The sequence below is a fragment of the Thalia democratica genome, chromosome 3, assembly GCF_965202585.1.
Source record: "Thalia democratica chromosome 3, ktThaDemo2.hap1.1, whole genome shotgun sequence".
Taxonomy (NCBI): Eukaryota; Metazoa; Chordata; class Thaliacea; order Salpida; family Salpidae; genus Thalia; species Thalia democratica.
Genome location: NC_139167.1, coordinates 76,587,089 through 76,609,296, shown reverse-complemented (window position 1 = coordinate 76,609,296; position 22,208 = coordinate 76,587,089). Strand labels below are relative to the sequence as shown.

General features: G+C 23.9%; 1 protein-coding gene across 1 annotated transcript; it reads left to right on the top strand.

The window, feature by feature from the left end:
• Positions 1-11,752: 11,752 nt before the first annotated feature.
• LOC145832556 (kelch-like protein 25) lies at positions 11,753-18,451 on the top strand. The gene is made up of 3 exons (XM_082939870.1): positions 11,753-11,850; positions 16,365-16,603; positions 16,923-18,451. Exons 1-3 carry the CDS (start codon positions 11,753-11,755, stop codon positions 18,449-18,451), a joined length of 1,866 nt encoding a protein of 621 aa, XP_082795996.1.
• The last annotated feature ends 3,757 nt before the right edge of the window (positions 18,452-22,208 follow it).

The following is a 22,208-nucleotide window of genomic DNA, read 5'->3' as shown; positions in this document are numbered from 1 at the left end:
ATAAAATAAGCAAACAATAATTAACAACATCACTTTTAATTTAAAAGATGTCTTTAAATACTGTTTACCAAAATAAAAAAGTCAAAGTTATGTTTTAAATTCCTGTAAGCAAAGTTAACAATTTTTAGAAGCTGTAAGAAAGTTTTGCAGAAATAAGAAAAGGTAACAAAGCACTAGTTTTATTAATAATATGAAAGTATAACAACATTTTAGAACTAATATCTTAAAATATGTTCAATAACCAAAATGACATATTCAACTGATAATTTGACAATTAATGAACGAATTTCTATACGATAAATGTATTACAGAAAAAAAGTGTATTGAAATAGTTAACTATAATATTTTAAATATATTTAATTAAATAGTAAGTACATTCTAACTGTAAGCACTCAAGTGCTTTTATGAAACAGTAGAACTAAAAGTACATTTGAAAAATAAATTTATTGTAAAATTCTTGCAAAAACTTATTCTATATCTGAGTAAACAAAAATTATAAAAAATCATTGTGTGTAAAAAGAATACCTTTTTATAAAATTAAGTTAAAAAAAAGCTTTTGAAACCAAGTAAAGCAAATTATCTTTTTCTAACACGTAATTAAAAGAACAAACTGACTTTTAATAATTCTAAGTTTAAATTTTGCAAATAATGAACAAACTAGATTTATAACATAAGTTTATATTATCTAAAATAGCTTTTATTATTTAATCTTTAAAAATTTTTCAACACAACATTTTACTAATAGTTTTCTTATTTATTGGTTATACAGTTTTTTTGGTTTTTGGTGGAAATTTGAATATGATCACTTTAAAATATATGGTAGGAAAAATATTAAACAAATAGTACAAAGTTCATACGAGTCTAAATACTTTGTAAAAAATTTTGACTTTACGTCAAAATTTAAACTTTTGCACGACTTTAATCAAAAAGTATGAAAAAAAGCATGTTAATTTATTTGGTATGTAAACATGTTACAAAACAAAGTACATTCAAAAAAACTAAAGTTTTGTTAATATTCAAAAAAACATCATTTAATATTAGCTAGAAGCTTGAGTGTTTTTATCTTGGTCTTTTGAAAAATTAAAGTTTTCAGCAATAAATGACCAAACATTTCAAAAATCGTAAAGTAAACTTTTTTAACCTTTTAAATTGTTTATCATAACTCAATGGTGCTGTTTTAAAATATAAACAGCGTAAATGTACTTTACACGATTGAAATAATCAACTCTTGAAGGGTTTATAAAATACAAAAGTAATAAAGAAAAAATCTAACAGCTTTAGTTATTAATTAAACCTTTATTTAGTGTTATATAGAAGTTTTTACCATGTCACGTAAAGTCATTTTGATGTTTATATTATATTTGCAATCAATTTTTTACTATAAATATAGCTAAAAATAAACTATATAAATCTTGTTAAATAATTCTTTCAATAAAAAATTTAATGGTAAAACTACACCCTTATTAATAACTTTTATCTTATTTTCTTTGAATTACATGCAAAAAAAAAGATCAACTAGTGAAAAACAAAAGTTTTTTCATAAGGAAAAATATTAGTATAGTGATAGTTCATTTGTAATAAAAAAATACTTATTTTATTTGTAAAATTTGGTGTTTTAACTTGTTTAAAATCATTAATTTTAAACTCTAAGTACATGTTCAAATTACGTTAAAAAAGTAAAAGAAAATTACAGTGTTTTATTGTAATTAAGTTTTTTGTCAGGTGTAAGTATTTATTTCGTCACACTTAACGTTTATACGAATCGGTAAAAAAAAAAAAATATTAATTATTTATTAATTATAGTCTTTTAAAGTTTTTTAATTAATTTTTGAGCAATACTACTTAATTCGTGAGCAGAAGTAATTTTGTTACTGTAGATAATTAAATTTAATTTGCGAACGAATAGCTAATTTGTATTACTTTAATAGTAGTCTTAACTAATTTCTTAATTACATTTTAAGGTTTGTTAACTACTTTTTTTGTTTGAACTATAAGTTTTATTACTTTTCGTGAGCTGTATTTGTTTTTTTACAATTTTTTTTTTCTCGCAAAAAGATGTTTCTTTTTTCCCATACGTTTAGTTTGAGACAAATTTCAAAAGTATTAAATCACAGTAAATGACAAAGTAAACTGAAAAAGTTACTCTAAGCAGTACAACTTATGTTTTTTGTTTAAGTTTTAGATTTTTATCAGCTTTAAAAGTATGCAAAAAAATACTAGATTTACATTACTAAGTATGTTTTAGTGATATAATATGATATAGTATAAATTGATATAGTATAAAGTGTAAAAGAGTTGTAAAAACAAAAGTTTAAGATAGTATTTTTTTATTAGTTTGACTTAAACGATTTAGCTTAGTTTAATATGATTTATCAATTAAGATTTTAGTTCAACTAGCTTTTTGATTATTAAAGTAAAATTACTGCTACTTTATAATTTACATACATTTGCAAAAAGTTAAGCTTTCGAATAATAATATATTTACTTAAAAAGTTGTATTTAAAAATAACTCAAAATTTGTTTAATAACACACAAATATTAATATAGTCTAAGCTTAAATCTTTAACAAAATTTAACTTACTTTTAAGTACATTGAACAAAAGTATCTTTTTAGTATATAAGTTTCATCAAAACTTTTTTTGAATAAGAAAAAAAATTAGTGTAATTTTAGTGTTTATCTTCTACAAAGTTTTTAATTCTTTAATCTTTGAAGGGTTAAAAGCTAACAAACATTTTTTTTTTAATAATTTTATTTACTGCTTTTAATAAAGTTATTTAAAAATCAAGAATGAATTTAAAACAACAATAAATTTTAAAACACTTAATCAACTTAAAACTAACAGATTTAATTAATTGCAATAAATAGTATGGTTTTAGTATAGTTTAATAAGAAAGATAGGAAAACAAAAATAAATTAATATAAATACGTTAAACATAACAAACACATTCTAATAACTGTCAGATCTTATGATTAAGCACAGTTAATGTCTAACTACAAAATGAATAATAAACATACTTTTCAATTGCATCAAGAGTTTCAGCTGAAGTGTTTATCAACAAACTATGCAGTACAAAATGATAAATTCAATATGTTACAGGTAAAATTTACACAAGTGTTTACAGAGTTTGTTTGCTATTAAATTTACTGATAAGTTTTAGTAGTACTTTTTTCATAAGTTCAGAATGGTAAAGTAAATGTTAATTACTTTAATAGTTTAGTTTCTCAGTAAAAACAGGATATTCATAAAATTGCAGGTAAATCTTTTTATCAATAATTACAAAGTGATTTAATCAGTTTTAGGTAATAAAGTTTTTGGTGTGAAAGTTAATGCTAACCATATGTTAGTTTATTAGGTCATTAACATTTTATAATTGTCGAAACGTTATCAGGAAGCAGGTATTATCAAAAATTTTCGATGTCATTACTGCAACTTGTTTATAGTTAGTGTAAATAATTAAAATTCACAAAACAAAAGGTTTTATACTCTCGTTAAGATTTTAAATAAATTCATTATTTCTGTTTTTATTGTAGTTTTTAAATTAGATTAAATACTTTAAACTTTATTTTAAAGTTTATTCACACGTTTATCTCTTTGCGGTTACTTTAAGGGGAAAATGCAAACTTATTTAATGTAGAGTTAAAAAGTTGCCGTCTAAAAACTCAATTTAACCAACTAAAATACGTATTTTGCAGTGGTCTGACAAGCAGTGGATTTATATTTGCTACCGGAACTTTATGATGTCATATTCGGTTGTTTGGCTGATGGTAGATTTCATTACAAACGAAGATAAATACTACTTTATGTACATTAGTAACTGGGTTGAAATTGTACAATGTATTTACTTTTGTCAGTTTTAATTTGCATGATTAAGTTTTAAAAGTTATAATTTTCAAAATACTACCATTAATGCTTCTTTTATCTTTTTTTATTCTTTTCGATTTATAAAATAAGTAACAGTCTATATTTAAGTACTAAAGTTTTTTCAAACTAAGTTTTTGTTAGTACTAGGTAAACTTTAGCTTAAAAATTTCTCTTAAAGCATAACGTGCGAGGCTACATATTTTTCTAAAAGTATTTATACTCATGCACACAAACGTGTTTGTATGAAAGTTTTGCTATCTATTACATCTTTATATATTTACCACAAGCTGTTATGAGACTGCCTTTTATAAATTTAATCTTTTGTTATTATGTCTTTTTGAAATGCAGGTCTCAGTTTTCTTACCGCTTTCATGGAAATTTTGAAAAACCAGAAAAACTTGAGCTTTGAGCCGAAAAGAGAAAGTAAGCTTTATTTTTGTTATTAAAAATTATCTTTTTTTTTATGAAGTTATTAAACATAATAGAAGTTTGGCTTAAGTATCTAAATTATTTTATCACTTATCAGAAATACTTTATGTTAATTCACGCACAATATATTTAATAAAAAGATGTTATTTTAAGGACATTAAACTGTTTTTATAGTTATTAAAACAACAATATTGTTTACTTTATGTTGAAGTTTTAATTAATTTTGTACTAAATCCTTGATATCGTCTTAAATACAGTAACCTCTCGGATCTTTACGCACTCGTGACGTTACGCACTCTCGTTTAGTTACGCATTTCAGAATTCTATAAAATTCAGAAAATAAAATTTTTATTTTTTTCCAATATTGCACAAATTACGTTTAATGTATATTTTTAAATTAAAATATGTTTTTGAATGCTAACACACCTCTCTATATCTTTAGACTTTGTAAATTTTTGTTCCTTGACTAATTGATACATATTTAGTTATACCTCAGTATATCAAAAATTTTGTTAACAATAAGAGATTAAATCAAAATTCTAAAACAAACCCAACTGTGTTTAATAATGAAAGTATAATGAAATAATGAGAGTTTAAAACACAAAGAAATAAAACAGCAGTCTTGCCCTATATATTAATAAAAACCATTTTATAATTGTAAAGAAATGCTTAATTATAAATTGAATTTGCTAAGTAGAATAGAATATAAATGTCACATATAAATAAAGATAAAGATAATTTATATTTATTTTTAAAAAAGTATAAGTATTTCTACTCGTATTATTATTATTTTATAGAAATTCAAATCCTTTTTTTAATATATGTATAGTTTTATCTGTTGTTTTCATATTCATAAATGAAGTAAACAAATAGTTAATAGTGGGAAAGTGCCCAGTCTGCTTTTAACTAGAAGCAATATCAAAAAACAGCCATTATAGTGAGTATATTTGGTACCTCTCGTTTCTTTACGATCTCTCATATCTTTACGCAGTTTTTTTGTGGACACAATGTGCGTAAATAAGCGAGAGGTTACTGTACTTGATTTGACTATAAAAATATATTAAAAACATCCAGAAATATAAGTTACTAATGACTTTTGTTTTAGGTGTGTAGTCTTATCAAACTTAAACATAAGATAAGATATAATTGTTTTCAAATGGAATAAAAAATATAAACTCTCTGTTTTATTATTTTTAATTTATTTTTTAATCTTTGCAGACGTCGCTAGCTTTTATTTATTTGAGATTTGTGTTTATTCTAATTTTAAACTTACACACATTTACTGGTATTTAGCAAGTTTCATAATTTGTTTTTAAAATTTATCTGTATAGTTATACAAAATGTACTTAAGGTAAGTAAGATACTATTATAGTACATAACTATGTTAATACTTGGCTATTCTTTTAATAAACGTTAACTTCAATTAAAACACCTTAAAATTAACTAATGCTAAAACATTCTTTTTAGTGAGACGATCTACAAAATTTATCTAAGTTATTCATCTTAGTAGTTAAATACAGAAAAATGGTTTACACAAATGTTAACTATTAAAGTTAAGTTACAAGAATTCCATCAAAACTTAAACTAATACTGTAATAAAACTTAAGATGTAATAAAAAAAAAATGTTTTAAATCTTAAAAATTAAACATTTTTGCATAATTTAAAACTTATATTTTTCATTTTTAGAGATAAGCAGCAGTATAAGCAAAACAAATCAAGCAAGATGGATTTTATTGAATATATCAACTACTAGCAGCATTGTAATTTGTATTCTTTACTGGATAGGACAAGCAAGTGACCTTATCAACAAACAAACAGTTTTATTTAGTGTCACAATTCACGTCCATCTTATTTGTTGTGTCATGTCAATTATTGAAATATTTTTAGTGAAAATACCAATTAGAATATTGCATTTCTACCAGCCAGTTTTGTTCTCAGTTGTTTTTATAACTGTTACCTTAGCAGTAAGCCAGTCATACCCGCCAATTTATAAAGTCTTAGATTGGGTTAATGATCCAGTTACATCAGTAATTTGTTCCTTATGTGGAACTTTTTTTGTAGTTCCGTTTGTTCATTGTTGTTTAGTTTATCTGATGTACAGACTTCGTGTTGTGATTGCAAATAAAGAATCTCAGAGAAATTTTGCAGTAAACGTTTGAAGAAAAAGTTAATGATATTACACGTTAAAAAAAAAATAATAAATAATATTTTATTAGAGCACTTTTTAACATGAAAATTTTAAGATTAAGTCGCTTGCTATTTAATAAAGCTGCTTTTATGGTTTGAGCTTACAAATTTTACGATAAAAAAAGTTCGCATTCATTTATTAATTGTTTTACGATAATTATTTTTATGCTAATTTTAATTCATAAACTTATTTATTGCACTTTGAGTACTTATAAATTTGTTTAGAACAGTTTGTGCACTGTAAGTTAATTATGTCATCTGTTAGAACTTTTGTAGGTTGTTTTGATTAGAAGTTTTGCAAAAAAATTGTTTAGAACTGATTTTTTTCTACTTAAAATAGTTGTAAAATTATCTTACAACTTTAAAGTTAATTGTAGAAACACATGTATTTATTTATGTTTATCAATGTAAAAAGAACAAAATTTTCTTTATGTTTATCAAAAGTTTTAACTTATTTTTTCAAACAAAGAAAGTAAGTAGTACTTGTAATGATTTGATTAAGAAAGCTTCACTGAATTAAAGTTGTATTTAGAATAAATTATTAAAAACATAAACTTTTATAAAAAAAATATAATATAATAATTTACTTCAGTTACACTAGATTTAAATAATATTTTAGAATTTTTTTAAGTTGTATAAAAACGTTTATCTATTATTGATTTTGCTGTTTAACATTCGATGAGAAAAATAAAATGAGAGTTTCAGTGTGTTTTCGCTGTTTTTTTAAACCAACTTTAACTAATACAAAATTATGAATATCTAACTACGAAAACTAATAACGTTTTCATTTACTGTAAAAATATATAAGTTAGCTTTAGATTTGTGTAAGAATACCCATTAATCAAATTGTAAACCAAAAGAGAAAAATAAAGAGAAGTTTTAGTAATGCATTTTAACATTATAAAGTAATATTAAAGTTGTTGTATTATGCAAAAACTTATTACTTTATAACTTTTACTACGTACTAATATGAATTTTTTTTTAATTAACTTAGTTACTAGTAGATGTATTAACAAAATTTATTTAGCTACATGTATAGATTTTCAAGTATTTTGATGTAATGTTTTGAGTAGCAATAATTAAAATTACAATGCCTGTAGCATTTAAATTTATGATTGATTATCAAGTGTTTAAAACTTTTTTTTTTAAATGGATCTTAATAAAACATAATTATTCTTGCGTAACCTTTTCAGAAATTCTAAATGATTGAATTTAAAAAAAAGTATTCAAAACCGTACATGCTTATTTCCTTAGCGAAAGAAGTGTTTTGCGATAAATATTTGTATTACTTTTAAGCACTTAAGTTTAATTCTAATGCAAACTTCACCCCTTCAGTATACACACATGCAATTTTTATTTTATTTAAAGGTTTTTTAATATTCTTTAAAGTTTAAATAGACAACTCATGAAATATTGATATTAATTGCTACTCACGATTAATGTTGTTTTGACTTCCGTATTTGTAATATTATTTACAACGGTTTTCACGAAATTTCTTAAATAAGCGTTAGGGTTCAAATAATTAAGATTTTAGCATTTAAAAAAGCTAAATTTTCTGTTAAAACTAGACGAGTACTATTATAAAACTATTCAACTAGATACAAAATTTTTTTTCTAATTTCAAAAATGGCTTTAAAGCGTTTTTATATGATTTAAAATAAAATAAAACTTGTACAACAAAAACATTGTTTTAATTTTGGTTGCATGAATCCTTACGATAGTTTTTATTCTCTATGGTTTATTTCTTTATTATTTAGTAAATATCAAACTTTGTGAACAACAAATGAATCAATTAAAATAAATTAAATCAAAAGAATCAATAAGTATTTAGCTTTCTATCTCTTCATTTGTAACTTTATCTGTTATTGATTAAGTAAAAATAAATTAACGCTTCTACTAAACTTTATTTTTTCATATTATATAGGTTTGATATTATGTTTTTTTTTAAACATACCGTTTTAATTTTTACTTAACTCTATAAGTTTTAATAACTATGGTATAAGATGTTGTTATACATTATAACTATTGAATTAATTTTTTTGTTAAGTTTTAGTTGATTGTTTTAGTTTAAGAAATTTATGTTTTAAAGTCAAAACAATCCAAAAGATTTTGTTAATAGAATTTGCGCAAACTTAAACTTTGCAAAGTCGTTTTTCAAACAACTATGGCTATATATATCATATATTTCAATATACAATATTACAGTCTAACTCAAGGTAGAAACATACTATAAAAAATCTTATACTTGTTGTAAAAACAGTGATTTCACACTTAAAAATAAACTAAAAACTAATAATACGATTTTTAAAAGTTCTAACTTAACTTTTACTTTTGTATAATGCTGTTTTAAATATTGCAAGATTTATAAAAAAAACGTTAAATGTATAATGTTACAAAATAAAAAATACTTTTTTACTTTACAAACTCTAAGTATAGTACAACCTACTGCATAAATAATCAATTCAAAATTAACAAATATTAACTGTTTTATTTACCATATGTATTATGTTCTGTATAGTAAGAAATGTATTCATTTTAAATGTTATAGAAAAGACATAAAGTACCATTTATAACTTAGTTTAATTTTTTTTGTAAAAATATGTTTTTTACAGTTTTGAAAGTAATTACTCTACTTTAACCGCTGTCTATATAAAAAATAGAACACTTAATATTATTAATCAAATGTTTTTAAAAAATTATTGATTAATTATCGAATTTTTAATATACTATAAGTAAAACTAAATTAAATTTAACTTTAGAAAAAAGATACATAAAAAACAGTGAAAATGTTAAATTTTATTGATTGTTTAAAATTTGTTTAGAGGTTTATTGAGGTTTTTGTAACATAGTGCATTAAATATATTTATTTCTTCCAAATAATTTCTAATTAAGTTGTCAGTTTTATGTTCGTTTTCGGTTGTAATCACGTGACATAAAAATTTTTATAATATCGCTACAATCAATTTATGATTTTTTTTAAATTTGTACTATGAAATCAAGTTTAATTTTAAAGTGATTTATGTATTACCTAAGAAAACCATTATGTTGTTAAATGGTTAAACTCAAAGTTTTCAAAATTATTATAGTTTTTATGTCAATTGTAGACTGAGGCGTAAAAACTTTTGTTTGTTTTCAATCACAACTTCACACTTGAATAATTAAACAAACTTGTTTTTTAAGGATAGTTGAGTATGTTTTAATTAGTCCCACACAATTTTTTTTGAGATCTGCACATTCTAAAATCTATAAAATAAATAGAGAGTTTTCGCTGATCAGTGAAGCATGTAACCACAAAATATCAATTATAGTTGGGTGGCTTCGCGTTTAGCCAACAGATCCTTCGCTTTACTGAGCACAAAAGATAGCTTTTTTCAAGAAAGTGTTCAACGTTTAAAAAAGCCTACTGTTATCTAATATGAAAGTTCATTATCGTAAATAGTTAAATAGCGATGAAACCAATGCAAGTTGGATAAATCAAATTCAAATATCAGTTTTAAACAGGCATATTTTCAAGTGGTTTTTACTGTATTCTTACACTATACTTTATCTATTTTTTACTATTTGTACAAATTAGTTATGTTGTTTTGAGGTTAAAATATCTAATAAAATATTATTTTGTTTAAAAATTACATGTAAAAATCAACCTTACCTATCCAAAAACTATTTTATATATAAATTAAATATTAAGATAAAATGATTGTTGTTTAATAAAACTTATAATAGTGATCTAAAAGTTTTAAACTAATACTTTTATAATTTTTGTACATTTATCGTAAAATAAAATTACACGATTTTAAAATAATTTTAATAAAAGCATAAACTAATTTTTTTTTTAATTAATTTCCTTACACAAAGGGATATTTTCACATATATCAACTTATTAATTGTTTCTTTTTTATATATAAACTAATAAAAAGTAGCATTTACTTACTTATAGTATAATAACAAATTTTATATTGAAAAGAGTTTAGACTTTTAGATATAAAAATGATTAAAACTGGTAAACGAATATACTTTTTCTCTTAAAACATTAAAGAAACTGTTTAAACGTAATAAAACAAATTTATAGATTTAAAGGTTAGAATTTGATCAATTTAAAAAACAAAAAAAAATGTTTGAAATAAAAACAAAAATAAATTAAACGTAATAACTAGAACTCATTTTTAGTAGTTATAAGTAATAGTTTCTAAAGTTTCAAATAAATGTTTTCAATAATTAGTCTTTCAGTTAAAATAAACACGAAAAACCGTTTAAACGTCCTTAGTAGAACCCTTTTGTATATATTTAAGATCAGTAATTGGACGAGGCATGGCTTTATAGGCAATTTAAGTAGAGAAAAAATGTATTTTTAACGTTTAATAGACACGAAAACAAAGTTATAGTATCTAAAATTCTAAAATATTGTTTTAGTACATAAATTAGACAGACAGTTTAAATATTAAGTTTACAGTTTTATAAAAAAAAATTAATAAATCTACTTTTTAGTAACAAAAAACATAAAAACGCTTATAAAACTCTTATGTAGAAGTTTTTAGCACAAAAGTTACAAAAAATAATATAAATGTAGTTTAAGCAGGTATAGTAAATAAACTTAAAATAAATAAACTTTTTAACAGAAACAAAAACACAATTAAAGCGTCCTTAAAGTTATCTTAAACAAAGTTTTATGAAAAAACAAATCAATTATTGTACTTAACAAAAAAAATAAATTTTCATAAAAATTTCTACCTATAGGCTACAATCCTTATTGACAAGATATTTTACAATTCAGATAGTTCAATGATCCGTTAGGCAATTAAACTTTATAACAGTTTGTATAGGTAATATAATTTTCTATGACAATAAACAATTTAAAATGGTTTGGTAAGCAGTTATAAAAAAGATAATCTTACAAAGTACAAACTTTTAGGTAAAAAAATACAAAAAAACTTTTAAAACGTCCTAAGTAGAGGTTTTTATCACATAAATTCGAAAACTAGTTAAAAAATGTAAGTTGAGCATGTTTAATAAAAAAAATTACAATAAATGAACTTTTAGGCTTAAACAACCACAAAAGAACCTTTTAAAGTTTTTGTAAACAAGTTATTTTAAAAATAAATAAGTTTGTATCTCATGTTTGCTTTATAAATATTTTTTTTCTTGTTATATTAGCAAAATAGACATAAACTTTATAAGTTTAGCATATATTTCTTGAACTTACATCTAAGTTTATAATTGCAGTGCAGAAATTTGTGAAAAATTTCCAAAATTATAAAGTTTATATAAGCTAAATATGATCCGCATTGCAAGCCCCGACGGCCGAGCAGTTAAGCGCATGGCTGTAAAACACCGTTTTTCGACCAGTGTGGGTTCAAACCCCAGCAAGGCCATGTTTTTGTAATTGGTGATCTGCCTGGCCCACCACTGCTGATATTCACCTTTTGACTCAAAAAATTTTGAGTCTAAAATTTTTGTTTCATTAAAAGTTGTTTTTTAAACAAGTCAGTAGAGGAATCAGATTAGCTCTGCTGATTTAAAACAGGGTTGATTGAAATTACCTTACTGAAATTTAAAATTAACTAAAAGTAGATATCCTCCATCTTTTTTAAAGCAATATACTTTAAATGATTTCATAAAAGCAAATTTAAATTGTATGAGCCAAGAAACAAACAAACTGTTACTAAGGCTATTATAGAGAGGGGTCAATCAATTTTGTAAAGAAAATTTAACACTAGGTGTTAAATGAAAACCTAAGTGTTACCTGTAAGTCTGTTGGAATAAATACAAAATTTGAAACTTTGGCAGAACAGAGTTCATATATAACTATTTAACTAATCACTATCAATAACTAAAGTTGTTTACAATAAAAATACTTTTATGGTATATACCTTAAGCTTTTAAATGCTATGTATTATCTAAATTTATTAACTATATATAAACTGGGATATATATTAACTAAATATCTATTATAAATAATGAGAACTTCAACTAAACAAATGGACTTAAAATACTATAATGTTCACACTATTATCACATTCTTAGATTCGATTAACATCAATTTTTTTTATCTATGTGCTGTTAACTGTGTTACCATTACTACTGTTTATAAATTCAAATATTATAAAATTTTATTATTTCACTCATAAAAATTTATGTTGTGTTTTACTGTTTAGCTGTTAGCATCAATTTATACGGTTGAACGATTTTACCTCATTTAAAAAAGCTATCTTTCGTGCTCAGTAGAGCGAAGGATCTGTTGGCTAAACGCCAAGCCACCCATTATAGTTTAGTGACTTTCTGGAATGATTACGGATAAGTAACCAGTTATCCTTTTTTATTTATCTTATAATTTTCTTCAAGTTAATTAAAAAAAAGGTATTAATGATTTAATGCTTATTTTGTACAAATAAGCTAAAACTAAGCGACAATAAAGTAATAAGGCCAATGGTTTTAATATTTATTTAGCTAAAATTTGTGAAAAATCAAATAATGTATTAGTCACAATTTTGAGCATAAGAATAAAATTTATCTTAGTTAAGTGAGGTATAAGAAATAGTATTTTTAAGAGTAAAACAACACAAAAATATTCTTAGAAAAAAAAGTCATAGAAAAACTTGAATATGTTTAGCTTAGAATAATAGCAGAACTTAAATAATAAATTCTATCATAGACATTGTTTATATATTGATATTAAATAAAGGTTATATGCTTTTAGTGCTCTTAATAAAGAAAACATGTAGAAGTGTATTAACTCTCTGCACAGTTTTCTACTATTACCGTACACAGCTTGATTGTAATTTTATAAGTTGTTTTTTGTACCTTAAAACTTGAACAATTTCATTTAAGCATAGTTGTCTGAAATAATGATAGACTCTAATTTGTGAATGATTAGGGTTGCCAAAATACCTTGAAACCTAGAAAAACCTGTAAAAAACATAGAGTTTGACAACTCAGGTTAAAAAACCTGGAAAAAAAATTGGAATTTGAGAAACTAAAAAAAAACCTGAAATTTTAACATGTTAACAAGTAAAATTTCGAACTGACTCAAAAAATCTATCATAAAGATAAAAAGTTTGTCATCATTTAAAAGTTTTTTTTTAACACATTTAAAGTAGATATAAAGTATTTTTTTATGTTTTTATACTATTTGATACAGTTTCTTACCTTAAACTTAACTTAAAACTAACAATAGACCCAAAAATGTGTACTTCAAAAAACCTGGAGAAAATTTTCCAAAAAAATTTGGTAACCCTTAAATTACTACTAAAGTTGTCATATGTTAATTATTATGTTTGTAATTAATGTTATAAATAAGTTTAACCTTTTTATTGGTTATACTCCAATTTGTTAAAAAAAAGTAAAGTTTGTATATATTCTGTCAAAAATTTTAAGTTTATGAACCTTCTTACAGTTTTTAATAAGTTTTATTAAAGCTAGAACTGAATTATTTTAATAAGATCCTTCTTTTTCAGATACACCTAGAAGTATTAAAAGTTTTTTGATTATGATTAGGTTTAACTAAGATGTGTTAATAAAATTAAAAAATAATTTTTCAACTCTACTTGGCTTTTTTATACTCAACTTTATAAAAAAAACTCTATTTCATTAAAAAATAATTGTATCCTAAACTTTTTATTAGTGCGTATTTGATTCATTTTGTTTTAGTGCTAAAAAAGCTTTTGTTAAAGTATTGTCTAATAATATATGGGATAAAAACTTATCATGACTCAATTTTTGCTTTTCTTATGTATTTCCTAATGATTAGATAATTAAAAACATATAGTAGTTTCATTTTTTTACTTTTAGCTTTTCTACTTATTAGTTTTGTGGCTTAAATTTTAATTTTATTAACATTGTAATAAATTTATATTTTTTATGTTTTTATTTTTGACAACTACAATTTATTTAAGATCATTGTATGAAAATTAAAATTTTCATAATCTTCCTAATCTTTATTTAAGATTTTTATTTTTTTATACAATAGTTTGCAAAAGAAAACAATTTTAGTTAACTAAAAAGTTCTGGAGTCCTATTTTCAATTTTATTTATCTAATTATGTATGACTTTACAATTGATTTCTATAATAGTTTGAGTTTTCAGGGCAGCAAAATGGTCAGGATAATCAGTAAAAACCACGAAAAACTAAAAATATTACAAAGTTAGGTAAAAAGGGGTTTATAAAAAAAAGTCAGGAAAAGTCAGAAAATTTGTAAAAAACTTTAGATAATGTCATTTTAAAATTACCAATTTTCAATTTTCCAAAGCCTTCAGATGGTAAAAAATTAATTAAAAATTATTTTTATTGAGACTACAATTGCAAAATATTTCTATAAATTTTTAAAATTACTTAATTTCCAATGTCTTCATCTGGTAAAAATTGATGAAATATCCCTTATAAAACTGCAAAAATTTTAAATTTACATCTTAAATAACTACCCAATTTGAACAAGCAGTTTTCTTATTCTTTTTAGTATTAATGATCTAGATTCTAGGGCAAAGAAATTTCCTTATTGAAATTGTGTTGTATATAAAAAGTAAATCTTGCAGAATTATAGAATCAAAGTGTCTTTGTTTTAAGGAATTGATTAAGTCCTTTGTAATTAAGCACTAAATTTAGTATTTTATGTAACAAGTTTATGTGTAAACTTTACTTCTTTATAACTATTTCAAAGTTGTTTAAATTCGAAAATAAGTTATAAGAAAGGTATAAATAAAGGTTATAAGAAAAGTATATGCCATGGTTAATTTAGCCTTTTTTAATTTTTTTGTAGAATAAGTTAAATTTTTTAAAGAAATAACAGTAATTTTATTTGTACAAACTTTGTACTAAATGATAATAGGAAATACTTTTTATAACAGATTTATAGTTTCTTTTTATAAATTTTTTCACATCTATAAGTATATTATTTTCAAACTGATTTTTATTATAAGGATTTTTGTTATCTGCTTAAGTTACTATTTTATCAAACTAAGTAAACATTTATATAAGTAGTACATGTTTTAGATATGTTATTTCTGTAATTAGATATTATTACCTTCTAGGTTATTGTAGAACTTATTTATGCTAAGTCTGATTATATTTAGCTGATAGAGCAGTTTATTGCAAACACATCAATCAAACACAGATGTTTCAACTGATGTAATGAAAGTAAGGTTAATGAATTCAGAAAAAAAAACTGTTGTTTTGATCAGTATAAAATAAATGTTTAAAGCTTTAGATAGTTTCAACAGTTTGGTTATGTACTTAAGAGTAATGTCAAGTTAAGACTTTAACTTAGATTAGTCAGAAAAGACTTAGTAAAAAGTCAGGAAAAGTCAAAAAATCTGAAAAGCCTGATTTATATACCAATATAACACCATTATATGTATCTTTTAAACTCAGAAAATACTAGTTTATAATGAAACTATACATATTTCCTTTATTTTATAATATTTAAATAATTTAGATTCCTTAATCATTGTACAGTTGTATAAGAGTCGATACTATAAATAGATGATAGTTCATTGAAAAGCTCAACTTTTAAACAAAAATTAAAAATAAATCTTTAACGTTTTATAGTTGTATGAATATTTCTCATGATTTAACTTTAAAATTTGAATGAAAATGATATATACATAAATAAATTTATAAAAACTTACTTAGTTGAACAATGATATTTTTTTTACTTGGGCATATTTTTTTTCTGGTAGTTATTTGAATATTTTTTAAAAGTAAGATAAATATGAAATGGTTTAACTTTAAATGTTATTTTGGTTGTTAGTTAAAAAAACTTTTAGTTTTAATTAATGTTAGTACTTTTTGTTGATAATTTATAGTGATTAAACAAAATTCTAACCCTTATTTACCTTAATACCCTCTAATCTACTGTAAAGAAGTTACAACAGTTTTATTCTATAAATTTAAGACACTCAAAACTAATGAGCCCAAAAGAGTCAAAGCGAAGTCCTTACTGGCTGAGGGAAAGAAATAAGAAAATATCTAATGTTAAGAAAAGGAAATTGGAAAGCCAACAACAAGCTGGTGTTAGTCATCAAAATAAAATTCGTAGCTTTGTTGAAAAATGTTTGGCAAAAGCACAAAAGAAAAAACTTGAACACAACACCACTAAAAATTCTACAGTAAGCAAGAAAAATTTATACACAGGTATGGAAAAGACTTGTTATAGATTCTTCTAGTGTTTAATACTTAAACTTTTTTTGCAGAAATTAAATAAATATCCGAACTAAAGTATATATCAATGTTTCTTTATTATAGAAAGTACAAAATGTTATTCATAAAAACTTCTTATAAAAACTAAACAAGTTGAATACATTTATTACGAATTTATTTGATTATAATTTAATTTTAGAGTGTTTTGTGCAACTTAATGCATAATATTTTAAAATTGCCAAATATTATGCTGCTGCTCCTATATCTACATTACAAAAATGATTCATATTATTTTATATTTCATTTTTTACAGATAAACTTCAATTGGAAGAGTATTGCATCACCAAAACCATGCAATTAAACAAGCTTGTTTTGAATGCTAATGAACAAGATAAAATAATACAGTTTCTAAAAAAGAAGATAAATCATAAACATATTTGTATACATCTTGAGCTCTCAAAAATATTTTGTCCTTCTAGTGAATATGCTTTTAAGTATATTGATAGCTGCTTGATGGCTATTTATAAGACTGCTGAATTTTTGCAAATGGAAATAGATTTACTTGAAAATATACTTTTAAGATCAAGTTTGTTAATTACTTCTGAGATTGATGTGTACCATGTAGCTAAGGAATGGATTGGTCACAAAATAAAAAAAAGAGGCAAGTTTACAAAACGGTTACTTCAAACAATCCGTTTTCCGCTGTTAGGTAGAAATGCCCTAAAAAAGATTCTATTGATAAATGATTTATCTTTTGCAAAGAATAAAGACTTCTGTTTGGCTATAAATGAGATTTTAACTGAAACTAACTTTTCTAAAAACAAATCAAACAAGACCTCAACAACAAGATACTGTGGTCACAATTCATTTGACACTTTGTGTTTTGGAGGTCTCAAACAGGGAACAGTGACTACTGAAAATAAAAACTCAGTTGTTGAAACTGTTGATAACAAAGTACAGCGAATTAGAAACCATTCTGACGGCTTCAACAATTCTGAGGTAGTTTCTTCGTTAGTAGAAAAACGTTGCAGATCCAAAGTCGTTTATCTTAGGGGAAATTTCTACATTTTCGGCGGTACGGACGGCAGTAAAGGTATCGCCGGTTGGTATATTGACCGTATTATACAAGAGGTAGAAGTGTACAGTCTTCTTACAAAAGACTGCAAAGTAGTTGCCAACATAGAAGACGCAAATGATGTGTACTTAGGGTGCTATGCCGTCTGCGGTTTTGCTGATAAAATTTACCTGCTCGGAGGGTATGACTATGATGTTGATGAAGCAGATTATTGTTTAGAGTTTGATACGAAAGACTGTTCTTGGAAATACAAATCTCCCATGCACGAAGTTAGAGAAAATCCCGCCGCATGTGTTTTTGAAGAGAAAATAATCGTGTCTGGTGGAAAGCAATATGAAGACGACGACTTTTTTCAGGTTAATTTAAACGATGAAAGTAATCATCGAACTATTAACACAGTTGAGGCATACGATCCAATAGAAGACACTTGGGAACGACTTCCAAATATGAACTTTACCAGAGTTCATCATCAATCAATTGCAGTTCACAACAAACTGTTCGTAATTGGTGGAGGAACTAAGATGAACGAGGTTTATGATTCCACCTCTGAAAGGTTCACTGTTCTCAAACCACCATTGAGTCTACGCGATACTAGTCAGTACAATACGTTCGCATCATTCAGTATTGGAAGTAATTTGTTTGTTTATTTAAATGATTTGTCAAGTGTGCTTAATTATGACGTCATAAAGAAGAAATGGTCTGAAGAAACAAGTGAACCAATGAAACACCTCACCGACTTTTCTGCTACCAAAGCTCCTCGACTGTAAAGTCTAGAAACTGTTAATTCTATAATGTCCGGAAATGTTTATTGACGTTTTTTAATGTATAGCAGGTATCATACTTGAAAGACAATTGAAATTTTAAAACTTCATTTTAATTATCAAGCTTTGTCTAATTTATATTACGTTTGTTCCCATACTAAATGTTTTGAATTTTTTTATGTAATCTTAAAATAAAATTCTGCAGTTAAGCTAACCTTCATACTACTTTTAAGATACATGCTTGCACTTAATTTGTTGATACAATGCCATGGTAAAGTTAAAATGTTTTTATTTGCTCATCTTTAAAACTTGATTTGTATCTAAAAAATTTTCTTAACAAAATATACAGTTTTTGATTTATTAAGTTATTGAAAAGTTAGAAAAATTTAAACTTGTATTTTACTAAATTCTTCTGCATAGATCTAGTTTATATTTTATTTGATTTATGCTTTTCTTTCGATAAAAAATATTTCGTATACAAAGCTTAGTTTTAATTTTTTTTTTAATTTACGGTAGCATGTTTTTAATTATTTTACAGCTTCTTCGTAAATAAAATTACCGATACAGTATGTTTTTATAGAAAAAATATGATTATAAAAGAAGCTCTGTTGAAATATATCTTAATATCATATGTATTAGAAGGTACTAAATAAAGTTATGTTAATATTTAATAGCATTAATAGCTTTAATATAATTTTAGTGCATAATTTCAACCCATATGAAGTTTAAATGACCCGCCCCAAAACCTTTTTTTAAATTTAAATGGAATCCGGCCCGCGGACAAAAATAATCCGGCCCGCGAATAGATTATTCGGCGCGCTAAGCATTTTCCAAATTTATATTAATTACGGCCAGCCTATGTAAAAATTACAAAATTTGTACAAAACCTTTTTAGAACTATTTTCAAAAATAAAAAGTATGACTTTGACCCTGAAAACGTTAGTAAAATTAGCTTTGAAATTTTTTGAAACACTTTTTAGTTAAAGTATCTTTTTTTGTTTCGAGTCAGCTGAAGTAATCCTTTCTCAAATTATTCAAAAACAATTGTTTGCTAAACTAACTTTGATGATCTTACCTACCATAATGACTTTCAAAAAAAATGGACGTTTTAAAAATTGCTGTCTTTCCCAGATGTGTAATGAGTTGTTTTTATACTTGTTTAGAAAAAAAAAATATTTCTAGACATTGACAGTTATTATGAGTCAAACTGCTCAACATTAAATTTTAGTAAAATATTTCAAGTTAAGACTACAGTATGCACTCTTTTCTGCTATTGATTTTTTTATTAATGACGTTTTGATTAATTATATGGTTATGCTTAGTAATGACAATAGTTTCACTTGATAATGAGTTTGGTTGTCGTTTTGCAGACTTTCAACAATTAATAGAAGAATTTGATATTGTGTCATCATAGTTGACGTTTGACACCGAAAATGCACCAGATAATATGAAGTTAGAACTGTTAAACTTCAATGTGACAGTACACTAAAAGAAAAGTTCAAAACCTAAAAACTTGACAGATTTTATGCCCTACTTAATAAGTCAAAGTTCGTTAATTTAATAAAGATGGAAATGAAGTTATTTGTTCTGTTTGGTCTACATATATTTGCGAACAAACATTCTAAACCATGTATATAAATAAAAGTAAGCTGCGTTCAAACATTACTGACACCAATCTGCAGTCATTACTATACTCGAGTATATCTACTTTGAATATACTTCCAGATTTTAAACAACTCATTGAAAACTTTAAGATTAACAAATGTTTCATTGACTTCTTTTTAGTGTAATTACTCTTGCTAAACTCTTTAAACTTTACACTTAACATATAATATGAACAGTTTTATATGTTAGTTTTTCGTTTAGTAATATTTTCGTAAGTGAAAATGATCTTAATCAAAAAACCTATAAATTAGCATGATTATCATGTTTAAATACAAACTAATCTGTTTTTTATTTGGTATTTCTTTATTTTATGTTAGTATTTATACAAAAGTATTTTATATGAATTGTTTGATAATATTATTTTTAAACTACAGAACTTAGTTAAGTTTCATAAGTTGATCATTACTGTTTGATATTTTGAAAGTAAAAGTATTAAGATTTTAAGCTAGAGTAAATTTTTATCTAGGTTTAACTGTTTTTAAATATGTTTATACGAAAATTTAACTCAAACATATAGATTTCGTTGCTTTTAGTAGATTTTTAGACAAAATTTATGTATTATTGGAGGAGCCAATGTTTTTCAACTTCAAAATATGACCATTGTTTAGTCCGAGACTTCATACATTTCAAAAACAAATATTTCTGACCATAAACATCAACAAGGAAAAGCTAACTTCAAACCTAATCGGTATTTCAGTGCATTTGCAGATTTTTCCAAACCGTCATGCAACTAGATTTAAACTACTGTAATATATGATCAATCTTTGATGTTTCATCGAGATCTTTTAGTTTTTTTTTTCGCTTTTTATGGTAAAACTGATTATTTTATCAGAACTACTTGTTTTTTTGTTTCTTATATACGTGCAAAAATTTGTAATGACTCTTTATTAGTTTGTTTAAATTAAAAGATAGTAGTTTAATATTGTAATGTTAGTTAACTTCCTAATAATATTATTAGTGCAAACTCCAGCCAACGATTGCCAAAATTAGATAATTTCAAATAGATATCAATTTTTTAATGCTTTACCTTGAAATATTAGGCTCAAGTAAATTTTAGTAAGTAAGTTATTGTTTTTATAAGACTAACTAGCAGGGACGTAGCTAGCTCTAAAAATTACGAATCTGCAAAAAAAATCAAGAATAACGTGTTATGACGTCATAACGGAAATAGAGTAGTTTTAACTACCTTTAATTTTATATGAAACTGTGAAGTTATATTAAAAGTTTAAAAATAAATAAAATGTTGAAGTATAATGAATTACTGAATATAAGGCAATTTGTACTGCTCTTGACCCCCTATAATTCTTTATGTGTTGAAACTTTTATGAGCCTATAAAACCTTTTATTTAAAATAAAAACATTAATTAAGAATTTAACTTTAATATTATTACTGATAGGCCTAAAATATATAACTTTGAAAACAGTTTCTCCACTTCAGAAAATATTTGCAAAAATTGTTGCTTTTATCAAAGTAAAAATCATAAATTTTAGGAGTTAAATAAAAACAAAAAGTATATAAAATAAAAAAGTTCACAACATTAGATAAAATTCAGATGTACAATTACTTTATTTTGTCAAAAATTATTAATAAAGAAAGGAAGAGTACACGTCTTTGTAAATGTTATTACTAGCTTTGGTAGCATAAAGATTTAAGCTGGAAAAAAAGAACAAAAAATTTTCTTTAAAAAAAAATTTGTTAAATAAAAGCTGTTAAAAAGAATCAAACTACTTTTTTTACAAAACAAACTTGTTTAATAAAACAACTTAGTTAAATTACACGAACTTATAATATTAAACATTAATATTTTTTAGATCCAATGTAAAACATATAAATAAATTCAAACATAAAGATTTTTAAACATAAAATATACTAATTTTTTTTTTAACTTGTTATGAATTTATAATACAACTATACACTTGTTATAATAAATAGTACTAACTTATTCTTTTTAATCTTAGATTGAAAAAGTCATATAAAACTTATTTTAAAACTTTTTATCATTTATCAAACATAGATTAAAGACTTAAACTGATATATTTTTTAAATTAGGTAAACCACTCTAAAATTTATAAACTTATTTTAAAACAACAGATACAA

Bases quoted from the DNA above. Each gene is read 5' to 3' on its own strand.
- LOC145832556 (XM_082939870.1), top strand. From the start codon at position 11,753: ATGATCCGCATTGCAAGCCCCGACGGCCGAGCAGTTAAGCGCATGGCT. The intron at 11,851-16,364 runs GTTTTTGTAATT...TATAAATTTAAG, and splicing joins TCAAACCCCAGCAAGGCCAT to ACACTCAAAACTAATGAGCC. The intron at 16,604-16,922 runs GTATGGAAAAGA...CATTTTTTACAG, and splicing joins CAAGAAAAATTTATACACAG to ATAAACTTCAATTGGAAGAG.